We start from the raw sequence: 24,443 nt of genomic DNA on the forward strand, positions 1-24,443 counted from the left end.
TTGCAAAGAAACTGAGTTTCTCTCCGTTTCAACAAAAGACAGCTCTTCAGGCCAAACTACTTAATTAAAGCATGAGCTTCTAGAAAATGTCAACTTTTCATAGAAAAGCATAATTGAAGAAATTCTGCTGCAGTATTTCATCAGAACAGCAGTTTGGCTGTTTTCAGCTTCCTTAGCCCTTCTTCAGTTCATTTGTCCAAGTGGATCTTTGATTCATGATGCCAAACAGCTACAGACGGTCTCCACGCTGCAGTGGTGGTGGACTCAGCTTAACCAGAGAGGCCAGCAACAGAAAATGGGGATCTGAGGTGCCACCTTGTTGGCTTTGAGTAGGAATGTTTTATTTTCAAAGAAAAGTGTTTGGAACTTGTCTGAAAATATGGAAGGTTTTTGTTCTTTTTTTTTCATAGTAAAGTGATTAACTTCTTCCAGAGAAAGAGAAGGAGGAGTATAGGAGATATTTTGTCCAGTGTTATCAGAAAGCCTACTTACATTGATTGATTAACTCCAAACAATTATCTGTACTAATTCATTAATTTACAATTGCCCCCCCCCCCCCCAGCTTTCCTAACAGTTAAACAAGGAGTTTGAGAAATGACCATAAAGGAAAAATCATCAGAAGAAAGTAAATGCTGTCTGTATTATATTGAGATGTTATTACCAGTGAGACTTTTTAATTCAGGCCCTCTGTGTTCATTAATGAAGCCAAATAAAGTTAGGATTGTCACTGGGACTATCTATGAAAACTTCACTCAGAAGTTACACTGGGCCCTTTGCAGCTGCTGCCTGTGTGTCCATGCACGTGAGTGCTCCCACTAACTCGCAAGCAACATCTCTCCCAGATGCTAAGCACATCTACTACTGAGCATGCTTTCACCAGTTCAAATCTGCTTCTAATTTCTCTTGGAAAATAGCAGAATAAGACATATATTATTCTAGATGAGGTACAAGGCTAGGCAAGCTTCAATTCTATTTCCAGTTTATTAGAAGTTCTGCTGTTATCCTCTCTAATCCTTAAATGGTGATAAACTATTTTAATAGCAACTGTCATAAATAAAAGGCTTTCAGCTTCACATATCCAGCCTCTTCAACTGTCCACACTGTGGTTTATCCCACTTACCCCCAGCTAAAAGCCAAAAAGTCTCCAACTGGAAAATGTGCTGATCAATTCTACTAAGCAGTTAATTCCAATTTTCAAGTGACAAATGTGAGTCTAAAGCCTCCTGTGCTTTTCTTTTTCCTTGTTCTAGTCAAATCCCTAGAGATGTTAGGCAAACAATGAACACAGGCCTTCTCTTGCAGAGAGCAAAGTCTGTTTATCTACCTTTATTTTATATGTAATAAGTCAATTCCTTTTCTTGTCTCCTAAAATTTCAAAGGCATCCTTATTGACAGCCCAGAGAGTGCTTACTCTACATATCACAACAGCTGTTCAAGACAGATAGCATGAAAATGTCTGGAATAATTCAAACTGACCTTGTTTCAATGGATACTAAGTGTTCATCATTAGTTGTGGCTTCATGTTTAACAAAGGTCTCTAACATGAAATACATTCAAATATTGAGGAAAAATTTCACTTCAGAAAACATTTTGAAACTTTTAAGACTACATTTCACAAAAGCAGTTTGTATGTTTTTTATGTGCATATATTGCAAATAGGTTCATCCAAATATCTGCGTAAATATGAAGACCTATATTTTGTACAAATAAAGATTTTGAAATCAGAGAAGTTTTTTGTCACAGATGTTTGGGAAGCAGAGTATTCCATTGAATATTATAAAATCAAGTAAATTTTAATCTGTAGCAGTTCTCTAGATGCTGAACATCATTAGGTCTTGGAGCTGACTCTTTTCAGAAAGAGTTAAATGATTTTGCTGGAAGGAGCTCTCTGTTTTCTTTACAGACCAGTTTTCTCCCCCTCTCTAGGCAAAAGCATGTCTGATGCAACTAATCTTTCCTCTGTAAACACAAGTTTGAGTCATTAGTGAAGACTCTGGAGGTGTTTGCGAAGCTACCGCATGCATTTTGGACATAGATGCATTTTGGACATAGAAAAGCACTGTGATTATGATGCAGGAAAATCTTAGTTTTATATTTTGAGGAAATTGTTAACCTTCTGGTGAGATCTCTGGTAAGACCTCACTAAAGGAACAGCTATTAATCTCTGAGAATCCAGCCTAGAATATCCTGTTTTCTTTAATTTCTCTCACCTGGAAAAGATAACAACCAGGCTTTTGCACAAAATCCAAAATCTAAAGATTTCCTTGATTCTTTACAATGTTTGAAATCCCAAACATAAAAAACAAACAAGCAAACAAACAAACAAACAGACTGTCTTAATTTAGATGGTGTATCTTTCTAAAGGGGAAGGAGAAAAAGGGACTGATTCTCAGTTGCTGTAAATCAGCATAACTCTGCAGATATGCACAAAGCCCCATCTAGTTTATACCACCTGAGAATCTGGCCTCATGTATTTGTTGATTTTTGTCTTTCAGACTTTGATCCTGAAAGACTGATGAGATGCAGAACTAATGAATGAGTCATTTCTAAGTCTACATTTAGTCTCCCAGAGATAAACAACTTTAAAGTCTAATTTGAGGGGCTTTTTCCACTATGTGCTAATGTATTTTTTCTTTTCATTGTCCGCGTCAGTGTATACACATATCTGCATGTGGGTTTACTTGCCTAACTTATATTACCAACAATCTGAGCTGTTTTGCCTTCAGGATGCAATAAAAGAGAACTCTGCCTCTTTTTTTAATACAACCTGTTATGAATACCTGATGCAACAGCATCATAGGTTATTTGTAGCATAGGCAGACCTTTCCTTACACTATAGGTTTCTACAGAAAGGCTGAGCTAGAATGCGTCTTTTCTAGAGTGCTCTTCAGTTTGTTAGGATGTGGATTCTCACATGTTTTAAACTTTCAAGTAATAGCAGTATTGTGTTCTGAAACTCTGTGCAAAGACTAATTGTATCTCATACCTACTATGCAAGGCTTCTCATAGCCTGTATCTTTCACATGGCTCCCAAACAGTTCAGATGAAGTATAAAGTAAGACAGAGTTGCTCACACCTTTGTTGGGTCTCAGATTAAAATTGTGTGTAAGTGAAGAGAAGAGAGTCAGTTCCTTGCTCTAAGGTCTGGGCTGGTGAAGAAAAGACTAAACTTGCAGGGCAGAGGGCCCACACAGATACATGAGCAGTGCCTGGGCTCCACTCACATCCCCCATTTGACTGTAACAAAGATTTAATGCCCAGATCTGTGCTATCCATCAGATTCGGTCCTACCCGCCAACCTAATTGATGCTGATCTAAAATATCATTCCAAAATCTCTGCTTGATTTCAGCTTTGAAAAAGCAAGAACTGATACCAAACAGGAAAGAAATCAAGTGTTTCTTACCAGTCATAACGAAATGGAATATTAAGTGTGCATCTTTTCCAGATTAAATTTGTTGGAGTTAAAATATTTCAACAAAATATTTCCATTTGGACAAAATAGCATTTTTCTGGAAAAAAAAGGCTTTCGCTAGAAAACTTTTTATCAGCTCTAAAAGTTTATACTTTTCACAAAGATTTTGTGGGGAAAAAATAGAAAACCAAAACATTATGCCATGACATGGAACTGCACTTCGTTCCTATCAGCTCTGTGTTCTAGTCTGCATTTTGATAATATTGTTCTAAAGAGCAACATGAAAAACATTTGATTGCAGAAGACAGTATAAGTATGAAGAGATAAGTCATCTTGCTTCTATAATTTAACTGACATTAACTTCCTCAGTTCCACATAATTACAGCAGGAGGGAATTTCCAAATAGACTTTTGTAACTTTTTTAAAACTATAGCTTATATTAAAGGTCAAAAAGCTTCAGATAATTTTAAGTAAGCTGAATTTTCTCTAACCTGGTATCTCATTCCAAATTACAAAGTGAGATAAGGTTCAATAATGTCCGAACACACCTGTTATCTTGATTATTTGACTTATCTCCACATCAGTGCTCTTCTGGATAAATGTACATAAAACATAGTTTCTGAGAGACGCTTATACAAGTTTTTCCTTGTTTTAAGAGTTTCTTAAGAAGAAATTGATCAGTAACAATATCTCATAAAGGCATTCTTAATTCAAAGATGATTGATTTCCCTACATTTCCCTCTCCTCCTAGAAATGCCAGTATCCAATTTTCACTGCTTTGGATGATGATAAACTTAAAATAATTTAAAAAATAAAAGAGCTTTAGTGGTTTTCAGTTAGCTAATGGAAGTTGTTGTTCATAACTTCCATCAGGCTATTACCAAAGAAAAATTGAGTCCAGATCCTTGTCTGTTGATGCTGGTTTTTACCTGCTCCCTGTTCATCCTGCTTTTTACTGCAATGATGGTGAAACTGGAATCTAATCACTATCGAACCCTAAAGTTCACTCCTGCAGTGATTCTTCATTGCCACAAAATAGGCATAGGACTTTTTTAAGACTTACCGTTTAAACCTTCAAGTCACTTTTGGATCCAGCCTGCTGATTCGTACTGTGAGCAACTCGGCTGGGTCTCAGTAGCCCATGTCTTCCTGTTTTTTTCACCAAAGCAACAATAGCTGAGATCAGAGTTGAATGTTTTCCATGTTTTGGGATATTTCTAGTGGCTGTTGGAGAAGTCTCTGCATTTCGGCTCAGAGGACAAGCTGGATATACATATGCATGTATACAAACTGGAGAACATAGCTCTGTTGCTGGGTAAGGCAGAAGGAAGCAGTGTTTCTCTGTACTCATGGGTAGAAGCACTCTAAACTCAAGTCCTGTCTGGAGGTATAGCCACTGCATCCTCCAAGCAAAACCTAGCCAGAGTTACAAATAAATAAATAAATAAGCAAATAAAATTTCTGCTTCACTGCACACCCAGTCTGTACTCACTGCAACACTTACACTTCAGGTCTAATACCCATGTTCGTTAGTGGTCTTTAAACAGCATTCATTAGGAAACGTAAGGCATGCTAAGAAGGACTGTAGCAATCACATTTCACATATTTTACATGCTTCACAATTGCAGCATGGGTTTCTTGGCTTTGCTGTTAGACATTCATGACTGATGCTTTTCAAATGTTATATAAATTGCTGAAAGATCAGTCTCTGGTTAACAGAAGCCACTATTAAATTTTGTCTAAAATCATAGGATAGTAATAAGATCAACATGATACAGAGAGAAATATATCTTCACGGATGAAGAGAACAGAGGGAAGAAATATGCTGTGAGGGGGAAAAGCTGTTCACATTTTAAAAAAAGGATTAGAAGTCAAAATTCATCAAGTTACTGGCAAAATAAGTTGGTTTTCTATACGTCTCTTTCCCCACCTTTACATCCTCATGACAAGTTTATCTTTAACGTGTTAAAACTCAGAAGATCAGTAAGGTCTAGAAAAGGGTATGGTGTGAGCTCAGAACACACAGTAGCAGTTGCCTTGTGATAAAAGAGTAGAGCTCATTAATCAGAGATGGTTAAGGCAGTAAGAATAAATTTGTCCTTGCACGGCTGTGGTGTAATTAGAATTGCCATACTGTACAAATACTTATTTAGAATGTCCACAACAGTTGATTAAAGTAGTGACATTATGCTACTTTTAGATCATTAAATAAAGTAATTGAGAAACAGGGTAGCTGTCCCATTGAGTTGTAATAGACTGACTTGTGTAATGTAGTGTATATAGAAATCCAAACAGAATAAAAAGTACTATGGAGAAAAATGTGTTTTCAAACCAAATGGCGATGTAACGAATATTCCATTTGCCTGTGCATTTACAGGCTTGCACAGTGTTCAGAACTGAGCATCCTATATAATAGCTATGTAGCAATCTCTGCAGGCAAATCTTTTAGATCTCACTAGAGGTGGTCCTGCAACACAGAGTGAATTATCATATGAACTGTGTAATGTATATTCTCTTCACTTAGGGATAATGCATTGCAGGAGCAATTTGTGAAAAAGAAAAAAAGAATATAAATGCAAATAAATGAATTGACAAGAAAAAAATTACTTTCCTTCACCAGGATGGAGAACATAATGTAACTTGAAAGTAAGAAAAAAATTACCAAATGCATAAATTTAAATTATTAAGTCCACTACCATTTGTTTCTTAGAGGGTCTGTATTTCAGAAAAAGAGGGTCTGACATATTGAATGCGATTAGAGTTTCACAAAAGTATTGTGAGATTGTCCAGCAATGGCATTAAAATGAATCTATTACAGACAAAGAGGCTAAAAATTCCTGGTCCAGATCCCAACATTTGAACATACGGGTTCAACTCCACCAGAAATTGTGAGAGAGAATTATTTTCCTTCCATCCACATCACTGTACGTATGTAGCACTTACTGTGTCCCAAAATCTTTTCTTGGAAAGAACAGAGATAGTCATGTAATCTGCCTATCTGAGCATCCATGCATGCACAGTATTATAGTTGTGAGAAATAACAAGGAGCTAAGACAACCTAGATCTGTTTCAGACATCATAATCTTATGAGAGTAGAAGCTGACTGTTTTACTTTTGATGACCTCCAAAGCAACTAATATCATGACTCTTCATTTTCATATGTAGGTCTTGCTTGCATTTCAATTACATTTTAAATACATTTTATATTAGGTAGCAGCAGCTCTTTTAAAATAATAATAAAACAAAATCTTACTGAAGCTATTTCAACAGCAACCATGAGAGATAAAAAAAAAAAAAAAATCCATTGCTTGCTAAATCTGTGTTTTATAACTTGCTTGTTTGCTTGCTTCTAAACCTTGCAAATCACAGCGCAGCATCCACAACTCTCACCACAAGCCAACCCCTTCAGTGGTTAGCAAAGTCTGGGACACACTATCCCAATTTGTATTTTTGAGAGAGACAGTTTCATTTCTGCTTAACATGCAGAAGACAACAATAATGTCACTTTAAATAAGGAAGAAAATACCTGCCCATCACCAGGAAATGCAGCCTCCTTAAATTGCCCAGCACAGAATGTGAAGTTAATGACATAATCATAAGATCAACCTTGGTACTTCCAGGTTTTTTTGTACTTCCAGAAACATGTTGTTACCACCAAATGCAAGTAATCTGGGGGCTCTCTCCAGGTAAACTCCTTCTGGGGATGGCAAAGAAGAGAGGCACAGTAGGAGGCACTGGGTTTTAAAGGAATAGCTTTTTTTTCCACAGTTCAAAGCTGGAGCTGCCATGAGGTGCACGTACCCTCTTATTCCCATGCAGGAGACAGACAGCCTGACAGTCCCGCAGGATTAAGGCTGGTCAAGCCTCTTACTGGAGAGCTGAGAATTCAAAAAATTGGATGGGGTACCACAGCAGCTTGTTGAAATGTAATTTCAGTGGGTATTTCACCTAGCTTTCTCCTCCGTATGACTGGGGTTTTGTTGTTTTTTTGTTTTGTTTTGTTTTTTGAACTACAGAATGGTAGTAGTCTGTGAAGGAAGCCAGATGAAGGATAGTAGCCGCAGCAGAAGGTAGGTTATTGTCCTAGGGTAGGTTATTGTCCTAGGGACTAATTGCACAGCTTGAAATTCTAATTTGTTAGAATAGCTGAAAACTCCCCACACAAGGGAATACAGGCTGAAAACTGCTGGTGGATTTTTTTTACCTCATTTTGTAATAATAAAATAAAGTAGAGACAATTGTGATCTAATTGCAGAGAATTTGTCAGCCAAAATATTAGCTGAAAAAATTCTCCTTTCTAGTATAGTCTTTCAGATTAAAATACACACACACACACACACACACACACACACACACACGTACAAAGATTATTCCTAAGGTATCTATGACTGCAGGATACCTGAGAAGTACTAAAAATAAAATGGAAATATGATCACTTATAAAATCTCCCCTTTAAATATGTAGCCACATGAAATATGTGGGTGCTGAGCGGGGAGGAGGCTGATCTAAGGTTAAAGTCAGCCCTAGGGGACAGGCTACGTGACCTCCAGAGGTCCTTCCAACCTAAAGTAATCCTGTGATGCTCTCAATCATCCAGAATTAACAAGATTGTGTCAGACTACTTCAAGTCTAAAAGTAAAAGTCCCAGGCCTAACAGTAGAGATGGGCTTGGAAGACGTTGAAGTCCTCTGTGAACACTGCAGCCTATGCTCATCCTCAGGTTTCTCCATCAGGCACCAGCTGCCTTGTCCTCATTTTCCACCTAATCCTGTAACAATATGTGGTTTTACCTAGCTCCTATTTACTTGTGAGCACCAAGTGGATGTGCAGTCCCTGAACAGCCTGAACCATAATGCAGCAGAATCCTGTGACAAATTAAGGCAGTGAGTGAGGGCACAACTGTGAGCCTGTCCTGCCTCTTCTTTGCTTCCCTCCAACCCAAACGCACCCATGTGAACAGCATGACAGCACACCTCCATCTGTGGTGAGAGCTGCCCCTTCTCCTGCCACCCACCTTCTGCATGCAGATGTGCTTGCACAAGGACGGCAAGCTCCACAAGGCAGATGTTGCTGGATTTTAATCCCCCTGAGCTCTCCGATGGATTAAACCTCAAATCTCTACTCATCCTTAATGCTGCAGTAAGTAACACACATATTGGTTACACTGATTTACAGCTGAAATTAAAGCAAAAGTCAAAAATAAACATTTGAAAGTCTACTTTGCAATGGGATGCAAATGGGTTCTGGATTATTTTCTCCCACTAGCCTCTCACCTAGCCTGGTGCCCGCTGAGAGCTATTTCCACAGCTGTATTAACAAAAGATGCTGGCACACATCTCATCCGCCACCTACCTGTAACCCTTCAATGGCCAGTTTGAGGATAGATGGTGTAAGCTTGGAGGCTTGCTTGAAGGAGAAATTACTCCAGTCTATAATTAGGATGAAGCCATTTATCTGGAGCTCCTGATCTTCGATGAGAACTTCCAAGGACAACAGAATTGCCCGAAGGATGTCTATGAAGGAGTTCCTAAAACCAGAATAGGAAAAAAAAAATCAATTTTTGCAGTTATCTTCACACCACAAGACATTCAACTTTGCTGTAGATGAGGCATGTACAGGGGATGAGGGATTTATTCTGGTAGAGCTCTTTAGAACAGACCGTTACTTCAGAAGTCTCACTAAAGCACTCTGGCTCCAAAACTCACTGTTTGCTCTTTGATTTGATAAGTCCTGTCCTCTGGTGGATAAAATAGACCCTGAATTAAATCTCTTTGCTGCTTCTGGCATTCTTTACAATAGATTTTAGTTAAGCTACTTTAAGAGAATATTTGTCTGTGGAGAAATAAAATGGATTCAGGCTATCAGTTTAAAATCCTGCTCCTCTGGATATACTCCATCACTTTTTTTTTCTCATTCCATTATAAAAAGTAAAATTAAAAATGGAAAGAAATCTGTACAATATTAATATAAATGGTATGGTTACAAATAGGTTGCCTTGCCTTCCTGCTTGAGTGCAGGGAATGATTTAAAGTTTTTGTGAAATAAAGTTTAGCAGTTGCCGTATTTTTGAGAGTGAAATGCAACACAGAAAATAACTGCATCCACTCAAAATAGGAATTCTGTATTAATTAGCAGCTATCAGCAGGCTGGCTACAAGGCTTCCTTCAGTTTAAGGAGAATAATTAAAATCTCCATGGCCATGAAGGAGATAATAGCAAGCAACAGAGAAAAAAATGTTGAAATGTTTCTTTCATGTGAAAGTCTGGACTGAAAAGCCTGAGCCTCCGTCTGTTTTGCTCTCATGTGTTCCATAAAAGCATGAGTTCATCAACATTAATAAACTTATTCCAGACTTACACCTGAGGCAGCTGAATCAGGACCTATCCTGATCTCACCTTCCCCATAATGTGATTTACAGACAACAGATTCTTCTGGTGAGCAGCAAGCATGGAAGTCTTCGGGAAGTACAGCTTGCAGTTCTTTAAAATGAAATTGTGACATATCGATATTGTAGCCCACTTTACTTCTGCATTATTCTCACATTTTTATGAGGTCTGAAAAGCTAGCTGCCATGTTTTTTGCAAAACTGAAACTGCCTACTATAGGGTCCATACCATCTTCTCCCAGGGACATTTTCATTTAATCCTTTTCTGCTGTTTTCTTCAATGTAAAATCAGTCATCTGAGCCTACAGGAGCGTTTTTTTAAGATTGTGTCTGAGAAAAAGTCTACATACAATCAACCTAGAATCTTCTCTACTATCAAGACCCCTGAATGACAACGTGATAAATTTGTATCATAAGTAAATGCTGATTTTTTTTTCTTATCCTTTCTCTTTTCTTTTGGAAAGTTTCGATTGGAAATGTACACCCCTTCTCTAAAGACACTACTCTTTGAAAAACCTGTTTCTGGTCCATGCCTTTTTGCATACGTTAAAAACTTCTCCAAAGTATAGTTAGAAGCAATTTGCAATATATATGAAGCTTAAAGATTTCACAATAAAAGTCTCAATATGGACTAGAGCTATATCAACTTTGTTGTTACTGGGTACCAGACCACCCCTCCCTCATTTGCAGTAACAGCACAACCTTGAACCTTTTGAAGTTGTATGGGGAAGCTGTGCTAGACAGATAAACTTAGCAAGTACTTTTCTTAGCAGTGTAAGGTGAGGGATAACAATCAATCAGAGTGGCAACTGCAGTTCTGTGTGTGTGTGGTTTTTTTTTTTTAGTTTAAATTTATTTCAGATAACCTGAGGTACTTCTTTATACTACCCACTATCCAGCTGAAATGGGTGATGACTTTCAAGCAGCATCTTCTAATTACTAGTATTTTAGTAAGGAAAAAGCAACTGTACTGCTAGACCTCAATGTATCCCACATTATCCCAGTGTACCCCAGTGTATCCCAATGTATCCCACCCCTAGACATCTACTCAATGTATCCCATGTTACTCTTTCACAGCATCCCTATCCAGGGGGGGCCAGCCTTCCCCAGAAACTGCCATGTAGAAGCTCTCGGAGGTGTGCAGTGGGTCCTCCTCAAACACATCGTAGCCTGCTCCACTCTTCTGTTAACATCCACACAGAAAGGTATAATCATTCATGGATGGGCTTTCTGGTTATATCAGGGAAGATGGAATAATCCAGAACTCAGCTTAATCCCACATTTGGAAATCCTGAAATAAACTGAATACTAATTATCATTGAAAGTGTCAAAATAGGGCCACATCATGGTCAGAAAAGTTTTCATCCCTCATTTTGGGGGTTTCCTTAATAGAACATTCACATTCTTATTCATGGTTCTGCTGCCTCTGATGTTTTTAAAGGTCGCATAAGGATTTCAATAATGTTGTATGGAAATGGTGCATACAAGGCATTTTCTGTAATCGACTTAAACTCCAAATCATAATGAAATATTTTGTGAGACTGAGCAAAATCTTCCTCTTGCAGTCCTGTGCTTAGGAATTTCAGTCTTTTTTCAGGCAGCTACATAAATCACCAGATTATCAAGCATTTACTTGCCTATACTTCCCCTTCAACTTTGGTGGAAATTATTTGCCTGGGAGATATGGCACCTAGTTTTCTTACTGTGTAACTAATCTGTCTGCCCACTGCCTATGTGCAGAAGGTATCCTCCCCCCAGGGATCTGCAGATTATAAAACATGGTAAAGGAAATAACTCAAAGCCAACATAAAGACTTTTTTCAGATCAGCTACCAGGAGACATGAAAGCAGCACCCAAGTCCTCCAGGTGGGTTGTTTTGCAGGCACACCGTTTTGTGAATGCAGGGTCTGGATAGAAATCAGAGTGCCACTTGAGGCTGAAGCCCTCTTCTCCCTAATCTTGAGGCTCTGAGACAAATCATTCAGCTATGTGACCGATTTGCATCCAAATTATTTTCTATGCATGAACACAGGGCCACTTTCTATTAGTCCATCTCTTTTGTTCCTTTGCTTAATGTTCCCTTTCCTTCTCCAACCCCTTCCCCCTCTCCAGTCTAACCCCCTCACAAAAAACTGAAATAAATTACTATTGCACAAAAGGAAATGTGTAAGGTACTGTAAAGATTCAGCACGGAGCCTGCTGAAGCGAGCCATTAATGAGTTACAAAAGGTTTGCACATGCCCCTGAATGACAAAAGGGAGAGGGGAGGGAAAGAGCCTATTTGCCTTGGCTGAATGGAAAGGTACCACAGAAGAGGCTCTTCGGATATCCTTTGGAAAATGGGAAGTTCCCCCAACAGAAGCTAGTGGTAAAGAACAATAACGTAAAACAAAAATGACAATGGTTCAGCTGAGGGCTTTGGTGGAGAGATTAGCCAAAGGCATAACAGAAAAATAAATAAGAAGAAATTACTTAATTATAAGAGGCGTAAGCAGGCTGCGAGAGAATCAAAAGGCTCAGTGGAGTACCAGGGTGCAATGGGAACAATTAAAGGGAATAAAGACATTGTAGGGAAATTAAATGATCCATCTGCCTGTCTCTGCCACCAGTCATTTTGAGGAGATACCTGGAAAATAAAGCTGAGGGACTGTTGGAGAATAAGGGGTCAAACAAGAGATGCTGCAAGAAAGTGATATGTTTCTGAGGAAGAGCATCAGTAAAGGCTTTTCAGATTACCCTCACAAAACATTTAAGCACAGGCTCTGTTTTAAGCATGTAAGCACAGTTAATTAGATTATTCAGATTGTTAAAAGTAAAAATGTAAAGTATTAGTAGCTGAAGCCATTAAGATTAACTGGTACTAAGCAAAATAAGCAAACTGTTAATAAAAGTCCTGACTGTCCCTCAAGACAGCAGGCTAACAAAATTTGTACCAATATCGTTACCTGGGGAGTTACAGGCAACTCAGCTTAGTATTTTTAAGCAAATATACCATAAGAGCATCTCTCCCGTAATACTGAAAAAGTGGCATAGTTAAAAAGAAATGCAGATAGCAGGCATTTATTTACTTGCTACAGGCTGTTTGGGATACCAGTTGGGTGAAATTATCACTTTTTAAACATAACATAAAAGTGAACTTGCTACAATGTCATATTTCACATAAGCTAACAAAAGGATAAGTAAAATAAAGCTGGTTTCACTGAGTCTGTTTGAACACCTAAGGAAGAGAAGGCAGCAGAGCATACCTCACAAAAATGTTATGGCTGAGACTAGACCATTTAGTGTGATGCAAGCAAAGCTTTGGCATAGATAGAAAACAGGTAAGCGACCACATCTTGCTTTTTTTCCTCCCTGCACCATAAACCACCAGCAAGGAGGAGAAAGGCATGCTCAGCTTCCAGTGTGGGAGAAAGCTGTCGGGATGTGACTTGGAGTATTCCTACTGGGAGTAAAATGGAGAAGAGGAAGTGGAAAGAAGAACAACCAGGAAAATATTTTCAGGTTACCCCAAAGTATTTAAGCTAATCAAAACTGAAGAAGCTGTAAGGCAAGGCTTAGGGCCAGGAATGAACAGCACGGTAGTAAGTGAAGTGCAGTGCTGAGGAGAGAGAACCCAGGAAGAAAAGTTTTGAATCGCTCCCACATGTGGCCAAGTTATGCTACTCATGAAGAAGCCCTTGGAATCCAAAGAGCGCCAATTTTTGGAGCAGAGTTTGTAGATTATACAAAGTCACTTAATTCAGCAGATTAAGCTCCCTGTTCTACTCATCACTAAGAAAGGCCTAACTTCCCAAATGTATTCTTAAAAAAAACTTTTTTTTTTAACATATATATTTATTTTAGAATTTTAAAACTTGTCTCTGCTGCAAAGAACCGCCCAGGCCAGTCCTTGCAGGTTCATGTCTTGATTCAAACTCTACAGATCACAAATAGCTACACTGCCTCCCTGGTATCAGAGTGAAACAAGAGTGAGTCCAAACACTGCAATACACGATCTCCACATTTCAAGCTCTTTTGATGAGGAAAGGCCCTGTGTATGAACTGTGCATGTCAGGGCAGTCCCTGGCTGACTGCAACCTTGAAGAATAACTGCAAAATGAAGGATCTTGAATAAACATGGGGACTCACTTGACTAATCCCACACCAGAAAAGATGAACAGTTGAACAGAGGAGTTCACAGCTGACTCATGTGCTGAAAAGGGCTTGTTTGTATCATCTGCCTGAGCTCTGAAGAGTGTAGATGTGCACAGAAATTCACAAGACTTATCTAGGATTCACAAAGAAAAGGGGTTGCATTCAGAGCAAATGTTCACAACAAATATTTTGACCAGTTGCAAGTAACTTTATTTGTGGAACAATTCAAAGCTATTTCAAGTCATTATCTGCAGAAACATGAATAATTCACTAGTACACAAACTGGAGAAATTCTTACACAACAATATGATATTCTTTTCTTATTTCATGAGGCATCAACACTTTCTTTGTCCTGCCATACTAAGTTACATTTTTTTTCATTTCCACGTAGAACCAGAATATGTGCATATAAAACTTCAATTCAGTAAAAACCAGATTGCATTAAATTAATATGTCCTGGCTCCAAATTATTCTTCTGTCACATCCAGTGTAGCTATCCAAGGCTGTTCCAGTATGTCAGCTTCAGACAGGCAGCTCTTCTGCTTTGTAATGAAAAGATAGCAAGTTTCTCCCCACAGCATCTGTGTGAGGCTATAAATAAAATTCCCAAGTAACTTCAGATCCAGAATAAAAAGACTAGATAGATAAGTAGAGTAAATTTTCTCTTTGGAAATGCCTAGTCCAACAATGCATTGCATACAAAGAGTAGAGTTGAGTAAGATGAGACCACAACTGTATTTAACAACACTACAGATCTACCCCTCTGAATGGACACCAGTCACCCACAGATATGTGGCTGGCTTTGAACTCCTGCTTTGGGTGAGCTGGAAGCCTTTGCTGGAGAAGGGGAGATGTAACTGCCTGCAGAAAGGAACTGCACCATTTTATTCTTTTATCATGCAAAAATTGCCTCTCAGAGGCATTCTTGAAGGTATAAAAATATTCAACATGTTATGTTTCTGTCTCAGATTCTTTTATATACAAGTATTATGAGTTTTTCGCTCCCACTTTTTACTTCAGTTGAACTCCATAGCAACCATTAGCGCCTGAATTACACGCTCTGCTTTCAAGTCTGTGTTACAAATCTCTTCCTACATACACTCATTCATATTGTGAGCACACTTACCAAATGATTACTTTGTCCCTGACGTTAGTATGACTGCGCAAGGACCCTTCCCAACTGAGAACCAGGGATCTTTGCAGCTCCTATGTTTGGGGAGGGAGAGCACAGGCAGCGAAGCTCGTTGGTCCCTCTGGTGGGGCCAGCTTTCTCAAAGAGGGACACGCAGGGAAACGGGGAGGTGGCATCTGCTCTTCCCATTGCCTCAGTCGAGGGACATGTCCCACCAGCTTGCAAGGAATCAATCCAAGAGGATGTATAAAATTGTTATACCTCTGAGAGCTGCAAAAATCCCTCCCCGAGCTCTCCAGGACCTTGGTACCAAACGGAGCAAGCAAGGTTCTTGCAACCTGTCAGAGCACATACTTAGCATTAGAGCACAAGGACTGCAGCTGCTTGGCCGGGCTGCTGGCAAAGCTCAGGACTGTGTAGGGTGAAGCTGCTCCCAAGCAGTCTGCAGCTCTGCTCTGCAGCTCTGCTGCTGAAGGTAAAGGCTGGGATTGAATCTTAGCGCAACATGACCATTCCTCCAGGTGTGGATTTGTTCTGTTTCTTAAGAGATAAAGTATTTCTGAACTACACACTGGCTATTTTTTGGCTTTTTAGCACTCAGAGCAATGCTGCATTTGTATACTATGCAAATTTCTCTGTTGAGGAGGAATAAGTGACAGTCACAGGCCATGTGCTTATGACTCTGTGGAAGTTCTTAAAAATCCTACATTTATGCCACTAAATGCAGTCACTCAACCACTGCTACAGAGCCACTGCAGAGCACTGTGAGGAGCCTGGGGAAGACAGACAACATGTGCATTCCAGTGTTAGCAGCTTCGGGGAGTCATTGGCGGTTTGCGGTTAGTAGCCTCCACCTAGAAATTTAGGAGATGATGTGTGGGAATAGACTGATGGTCCTCAGCTCCAGATATTGTTTCCAAGAGGCAGGTTTTAATCTCCTACCATGCTTCTACCACTGTTGTGAGGATACTGTTCCCTTAAAGCACAGCTGTAGTAATAATGAAATAAGAAAAGTGCCAAAGTTTCTTTGCTAATGCTTAGGTACATGAACGGCTTATGGTTGGAAGCATTAGGATTGATGACTTCTGTTGTTTTATCCTATTTCATGCGATTGCATAGCCTTTTCTTATTCCCTCTTGGCGTTGCAATCCATTCTTGCATCTCGCTAAGCTATTTGCCTCAATTTCTTGCATCAGTGAGTTCCTCAAGTTAATTTTTCATTATAGAAAGGGAAAAGATTTTCTTCTGAACATTCTAAGTTTACTGTTTAATCACAGAAAGCAATTACACACCTTCTTTCTTCTATTATTATAAGAAGGTACAAACAACATCACCCATTCAGTCTGCATACAGGACATGGCCACATATTAAAACCCAATATGTTCTGCACTGCACTTCAACTTCATCATGTAATAAGTTCTGCTTTACTAGGTCATTGCAAAGTTTTTCCACAATTTTTGTTAATCTTCACTAATCTGCAACATTTTTCATTTACTCTTTTCATCATTCGTCTCACCTGTGTCTGCTGAAGGATTATTATTGCTGGGCACTATGGTAGCATGATTTTGCCACTTACAAATCCCATTCTCTGCCTGGAATTTCAGGCCCGCTTTTATGTGCAAGGCAAGAATTCACTTCTATAGGTATTAGGTTTCCTGAAAAGATTCTTATACAGAACTTTTCCAGAATATTTTTGATTAACTAACCAAATAGTATTTTTACATATTTTACTATAGACAATTCTAACAAAATTACTTTATTACCCTCTTTTTTTGCAATCAGTCACTCCAACAGCAGTGACCTCAATGAAGACTAGATCAAATAGCAAAGGTAAAAACCATAACAGCTCACTAATGCATACATTCTGAAAGTGCTGAGTTCAGAACTACAAAGGTCATATTATTGTTGGAGGATATTCAAACAGCACCTGGTTATTCATAGAGCACTCATTAATCCTGAAAGCTCTGCAAAATTTAGCAGAATGCCTGACAGTTCATTTGAAATCACTCGTTTCTCTATCTCTGTTGGAAAGTTTTAGCTGTTCAGATAAGAAGCAGACTTCTTGTGTGTGTTTGAAATTACAGTAATGAACTTTTAGCTGGTAATCAAAAACTAATAGTGAACCCAAACACTATGCATGAAGTCACCTCTTTTCTTCTAGTATCTAGTCTGAACCCCTTGTGCAAGCTCTAAGGTTAGAGGAGAGATCTTTAGATCCACAGGTAGTGTACAATTGGTGTGTTTTACAGAGGAGAGTTGAAACTTGCCAGTGTAAGCTAGGGAACTTAGCTGGCACTTCAAAAAACCTTCTGCTTCAGTGTCCCTTTCAATATGTAAAGATTTATGGAAGGTTCATATGATGCTACAGGCTGAAGAAAATCAGCAGAAATCATAGGAAAGTTGGAAATTAAATGAGTCCAGATGGTTGGGAGCAGACTGCATCAGGCTCAAGAAATGATATTCTGCTCAGTAGGAAGAGCAAGGCTGTCCTGAGTATGGTGAGCAGTTACGGCAAACTGAGAATTTGTTTGGAGAAGAACCCTGTACACAAAATTCCAGACACTGTGTGAACATGACAGTTATGTGGTACTATGTCCCTATAAATGCATAACATGAAGAAAAAGAAAAATAAAATACAACATCCCAACAGGCTTTGTAGAGTGAGTGCAACAATGCAACACCCTCCTTTGCATGTGTGAAATGAATGCACACATGGAGGCAGACAGCTACAGGCCCTGCCACAGTGGCATGTCCAGAAATACTTTACATGAATCTGATGGAGAATGGCTTATGGACCTTCACTGGCAAAATCATCTTGTCATAGGAATGTATGTTTCCACTTAAAGATTTTTAAAACAGTTTTGGTATCACTAGATGGTATAATGGAGAACAAGAGGGACCATGTTTTATTCTTCCTTTCGAAAGGAATGAAAGTGAAAAGCAGAACACATGTGAGCAAGCCACCAATGAAATCAAAGACATGATTCTCAAAGAAATCAGTCAGAAGAATCATAGTCTCCAGACTTACAATATCTCTCCAGCCAGAATGCCATTTGAAGCACTATACGTTATAGAGGTCTATATCATTATATAGAGGGTGATATAAAAAAGGTGGATATTAGTAAAATAAAAGGAGTGGAGAACCTCGGCAGTACCTATGCCTGTTTGGTGGAGAGCATATTAGGGTTTTGCTAGAACAACATGAAGAACAGATTGATGAAGCCATGTGGGATGAAATCACCAAAGGAAAATGTCCAAAGCTGAACCTCTTCAGAGGTACTGGGCAAAAAGAAATCAACACATGAGAAAAAGATGTGACAAAAAGTAGATACACGGGTATATCCCAGTAAACACCAAAAATGGCTAGAAAATCAGGCAAATGAGCATATATTGATAGGCAAATCTAGACAGTGGAGGTGGTAGCCAGGAAAAAGATGTACAAAAATGATGCCAATCACAAAAAGGGTTATAAATGATTTTGGTAGGAGCCCTTATGGGACAATAAAAGACAGACATGAAAATATTCTCACGAGTTCTTACAAACAAATGAAAAGATGTGTCAAGCGTTATATATCAAAGAGTTTTCCCTCTGGAACAATATGCAACTTTGATATAGCAGACAAGATGGAGAAACTTGATATTACTGATGTAGAAATGATCATTGGGGAGCTCAAAACAGATGCCATAAAGAATCGTAAGACAGCAGTCTAGGAAAAATTAACCACGTCTGCTCAAAAATAGTTATGAAGAAAATTTACTATAATGCTTCAGCCGAACAGGGAAGAAGGACCAGAAAACTGGAAAAAAAAGAACCTGCATAGATTTACAGTAGAAAAGACTCATAAGACTGTTAAAAGTGTCCAAGATCATGATGCTGCCAGCCACAAACAAAATGCTTTGCACAGTTATGCTGAAAAGAATATGCAGTGCCATGAAGTTCAAGAAAAATTAACTGTTTTCATGTGAGCCATTTTTTCATGGAACATCACTGAAGAAAGTAATGCATAGCAACCATCATTCTCCCTTAACAGAACAGACTTTTTGTTGTTGTTTACAGAAATACACTGAAAATGGAAACAAAACATATCTGTAGAAGACTCCAGACCTTACAGAATTTTTAGAAAGATATAAAATGTGCTATGATCCCCAGCCAAGAGTGAACAGTCTGGTTAAATGTTAACGAGTGGAATTAGACAAGGATATGTCTCCTCACACACATTCTCCAGGTTTATCACAGATTCGTTCGGTGTCAGGCCTCCTACATGGAAACCAGCTGGTAGAGGTTGTGTTGGGAGATCTGGATTTCACTGACAGAATATGTCAATAAATGAAATGAAATAAAAGACTGATAACCAAATAAACCGTATAAAGCTGCATTTCAGCCGTGTTCGTTTATCCAGACCCCAACTCACAAGCGATTGCCTGGCCCAGCCTTTTTACAGCCCCGGCCCTCTCAGCAGTGCCTGACACCCTCCAGGGCTGGGGCTACCCCAGCTGCCCCCAGGACCCTGCTCCCTCAGGCCCTAGCAGCAAGACCCAGCTCTGTCCCACTGGCACCCCCCCAACACCGGCACTAGGGAGCCCCCAACCCATGCAGCACCCTCATACTCTGTTCCCCATTTAGGGAAGGAAGTTAATGCTTTTTTACTCTTGTCCATTTAGACTGAAAACTTTCTGAAACAGGTTGAGCCTTGCTATGTTTGTTTATAGCTCTTGGTATGATAGGACCCAGGTTAGGAGCATATCCCCAATACAAATCCACTGAGGTCAGTATTATTACAGTGCCAAACTGTTAAAAGCAAGAGAAGCACCTGGCCCAAAGATTTTCCACCTTTTGCCTGGTAGCAAAAAAAGAACCAAATCATGTGTGAGATTGGTTTGGTTGCTGGTGAGCACAAACTGGCCAGCACTAGTGCAGCATCCTTTTATATGCATAGCAAAATAAATGCTGTGATCAACAAGACCACAAAAGTAGTCTGGATTGACTAGGTAAGAGTTTTGATGTAACTTCATTTGAAGTTTGTGCATATAATTGTGCGTATTTTATTACATTTGACAATTGTCTAAGCTTACTCTCCTGCATAATAATAATCACAACCTTTACTATTCACAGTCTGTCTTTCCCAGGCTCTAGTACTGTTGAATGGGATGCAACAGTAAACACTTCAGGATTCAAACCCACCCTACTGAGGCAGTCAGTATTTCCAGCTTGGTCATTCAAGAAGTATATTTAAGGTCTTAGAGGGTGGACACTCAGCTGTACCAGAACCATATGACAGTGTAATTCAGAATTAAAATGAAGGTGGTTTTACATTAAATAAATTTCCTTGAATATAGGGATGGGGCTGCTGACAGGCAGGGGTAGCCAGAGCATTGAATGCCCGCCCTGTGCTATTCCCCTTGGCAGCAGCTGATGGGAAAGGCCACGTGGCTCCCACATTGGCTGGAGCATTCGCTCCATGAAGGTGTGGCCAACACTGTGGCTGCATTGTGGCATTTCACACAACAGCCAGGCTCCTTATTTCAGAACCACCCACCCATGGAAACACCTGACACCTCTGAAAGACAAACATGGGAAAACCCATTCTCCCTCATCTCATCTGCATACTCCTCCTGCCAAAATTTGTTCACTGGTACTTGCCTAATTTCTTTGAATTTCTTTTATTGGGATCATGACCGGCTTTTCCAGAAGGACTACCTAGATAAATATTCACTAATTTTGCACATCACAGGCACAGCAACCTTTGCACAAAACTAGAAGGCTGTAGTTTCAAACAGGTCCTAATCCAGCAAGATAGACACAAAAGACCTTGGAGACAACTGGCTTTTTCAACCATTATCCCCCTTAGTGTACAGTGAGTGGGAGGCACAGTTCCAGCACAGGAAACCATGACAGTGGAACATCATTAAATATCAGAACTATCCATTTTCAAGTATAATTGAGGCATAAAATACTCAGCATGTATTCAGAATACCAGAAAGGAAAATTGCTTTTACACAACATCTTTTATATACAAGATAGTGTGCTGCAGTTTTAGAATATAATCTTTATGTTCTTAAAGCACAAGATAGCTCAAAGCATCTTCTGAGTTAAGTCTTTTGGCAAAGCTAATCTAATCCTAGAAATAAGGGGTAGGAAGTGGCCTGACAGTATCCCATACATGTCTTGCACTGCATCACCATAATTACTCCTGGCTGTCTCTGACTTCTTCAGTAAAACATCCAGCAATGGTCAGTCCACACACTGCCTCAGTGACATGTTCAGGTCTTGAACCAGCTTAATCGTTAGAAAATGTTTTATAACTTTGAGATATCAAATCTCCTTTTCTTCAGATTAATTAATTTTCTTTTTGTTCTGTATTCCCATCCTCATGGAAATGGGGAGCAACTTGTCATTACTACCTTTTATTAAGACAAAATTTTATATGTATAGGAAGATCCCTATCCCATTTCTTTCAGTTTTTCTTATGTAGTCATATTTCCCAGACTTCTTGTTTTCCCTTGTCTAGACTTAGCTCTGATTTGCCTGTTGTAATGTGAGTACTAGCTCACATTACAAGTCAATTAAGGTGAGTAAAGGTGTATGTATCCTGCAGAAAACATTCTTGCTAATAGAGATCAGAAAGACACATTGCTTCTGCAATGGTATCACCTTACTGAATCATTCCATTTGCAGTCCACAATTTACCCCCAAATCCTTTTGTGCCAAGTCAATTTTTCTTCATTAATTGACCATGAACACTTTATTTAACAAACCAGGAGGTGAGAAAAGCCCACTGCAACCAAAAGTATCATCCAGGACTAAAGCAGTAATGACAGGTATGCCAGGTGTCTCAAAAGGCTCATTGGCATTTAACACGGAGTTTACATCTGATATGCCTGTTTTGAGGCAATGATAATGAATTACATCTAAATTAATCATGTAAAATATGCTCTGAAGAAAGTGAGTGTACTTGTACCTGTGTATGTGTTTTAGCAGAGAATAATAATAAGATGCTGAGAACAGGAAAGACATTCATTTGCAGCTAAGGTGTCCACAAATTACCACTTTCCCAGACTTTCAATAGCTCTTTTATTCAAACAGAATCGCAGGCTTTATCAGAGTGAAACTGAATTTAAATTGCAGCAACTGACTAAAAGTGTCTTACATGTAAATGAGAACCTAACAAATGGAATGATTTCCTACAGTTTCTCCCTAGGTCAGAGTTTATTCCTCCTCCTTTTTTATCACAGTTTTCAAATGTATTTGGAGGTGTATTTGGAAGCAGGGTTTTTCAGTAGTCTTTTTCTCTTTCAGATGTAAACCACATTTCTCCTTTTGTACTTACACAACAGACAGGATTATCCCTGGGAAAACAGGACCATGCATTCTCATTCAGAAACCTCACAAGGTGAGAACAACTTAGAGGATCACAGGTCCAAGATAATAGGAGAGTATGGAGATGTCCTAGGTAAGGTTGCTGTGCTCTGGTGTGAAATTACCTGGTCAGAAACACTTCAAGATACATAATTCTCTGTGCTAACACATCCCGTAGCACTTTGAAGGGTCATATGCATCACATATGTGCTGTAGGTTGATCTGTGCATATTTTAGGCACATGACTGGGATTACTGGCCTAGCTGACTCGTGGTCCATGCTGGGTGTCTGAGATCCTTGGTGAAATACACAAAATCTTAGTTATGCTCAGACAAAGTCTCTGGGGGAAAACTGGGGACACGAATGGGGAAATCCAAGCCCTGCCAGGGTACTGTTTAGTCAGCCTGACTCTTTCTGCCTCATGTTCCTCTGCACTTCCAAATTACCAACTCTCGCTCTGGTGTCCCTCCACTTCCAGCTTAGCCATGCCCTGCTTTAGGCACTTGCAGTTTGGATCTACTATGAAAGGAAGTTGGAAGGGAGAAAAGGGTGAAAGGATTAACACTGGCGACTGAAGCACGAGTCCCTGGCCATGTCATAGCAGTGACATTGTGCTTGCTTGCTCTTTTCTTCTCCTTCATTCATATCTGAATGTACAGAATGCAGTTTTTGCACTGACACAGGTATAAATCCAGGAGAGCTGTAATCCCGGCTCTGTGGGAGGGAGCATAGGGCTATCTATGGGGAGGAACATGGAAGGCACTGGGGATAGTTTGTGACATTGACTGCAACTCACTGAAGGAAGCAACACAGGTTTAAAAAGGCAAAAAAGGCTTTTGCTGCCTGCTTTTACAGGCCATCAACTCTGCCTCTTGTAGGGTACATAAAAACATGGGTCAGATCAAAGGTCCCTTTGGTCCAAAATCCTCATTGTAACAGAAGCCAGCACCAGACCTCTAACAAGGGGGCTGGAATACTTTGCAAGCTGGGAAGGTTGAAATGGCAAAAGATTTTGATTTGCCTCTGAAAGGTAAATACTGTTTCTCATGTACACTGATATGCTAACTTAAAAAAAAAAAAAAATAAAAATAAAAGGTAATCATTTCACCTGTCACTATTTCTGCCATGGCATCAAGAGGTTGTTTTTCATTGCACCCAAGATTCTTATTTTATAAAATCTAGTTATTGTTAATTTCAGAGGAAAACAATTAAAATAAATGGGATGAATTAGTATGATTTTTTTCTATATAAAGCAGCAACTTAGAATTTTACAGTTTCAATCAAATCCTGAATTTCAGCCCCCTAAAGATGCATTATGGGATAAATAATCCAGATCTGTTTTTCAAATAAATTGTTATTGATCTGTATAGCACCATGATGTTACTTGGTGATGTGATTTATACTGCTTGTATGAAAGATAAATTGCCTCAACTATAGTAATGCATGCACAGACATGCTCCATCCACTGTGTGTCTGCAGTGGAAAAGTGATACCATCTTTCCAAAAGGAGATAGCACCAATGGAGATATTTACATTTTACCTTTCATTTAAAATGAATCTTTGCTGCAGCAAATTTGCTCAGCATGAGCAGCAAATAGGTAGTTAAAGATAAAACAGTTCCAGAAGGAGACAGACTGGCTGGCTTTGCCCTCTGTGCCCTGCTACAAATGGACCCTTCAGGATTTTTCCAGAGCAGAGATTATCATAGTCTGGGAGCAAGAGATAGTATTTATTACTGACCCTGTGGTTCCTGTGCTTATTAAAAATTGCAGCTGTGAGAGTGCAAGTAGAATTTAAGACAAGAATTTCCCTTTCCTCAATGACAGATCCCATTTTCTTCTCTTTAGGTATCGAGTATCTTGTCCTGGCAAATTAATTGTGCTGTTCCACTTGTTTTATTGCCTTGCCCATGTCAAAAGAGGCAAAATGCCTCGTACTGAAGAGCTTTAACAAGTTTATTTTTGTTAAGACGGTTTACTGGAATGCCTGTACTCCTCCACACTTTCTCCCCACCTCCTTCTC

General features: G+C 39.2%; 1 protein-coding gene across 1 annotated transcript in view; it reads right to left on the reverse strand.

Annotated features, from left to right (window-relative positions):
• CLVS1 (clavesin 1) overlaps positions 1-24,443 on the reverse strand; it is a 101,335-nt gene that overhangs the window by 58,653 nt on the left and 18,239 nt on the right. The window contains exon 3 of the mRNA XM_026113922.2: positions 8,766-8,940. Within this exon, the coding sequence (XP_025969707.1) occupies positions 8,766-8,940 (175 nt within the window). The remainder of the gene's footprint in view (positions 1-8,765; positions 8,941-24,443) is intronic.

This window comes from Dromaius novaehollandiae, chromosome 2, assembly GCF_036370855.1.
Source record: "Dromaius novaehollandiae isolate bDroNov1 chromosome 2, bDroNov1.hap1, whole genome shotgun sequence".
In the NCBI taxonomy this organism is placed as follows: Eukaryota; Metazoa; Chordata; class Aves; order Casuariiformes; family Dromaiidae; genus Dromaius; species Dromaius novaehollandiae.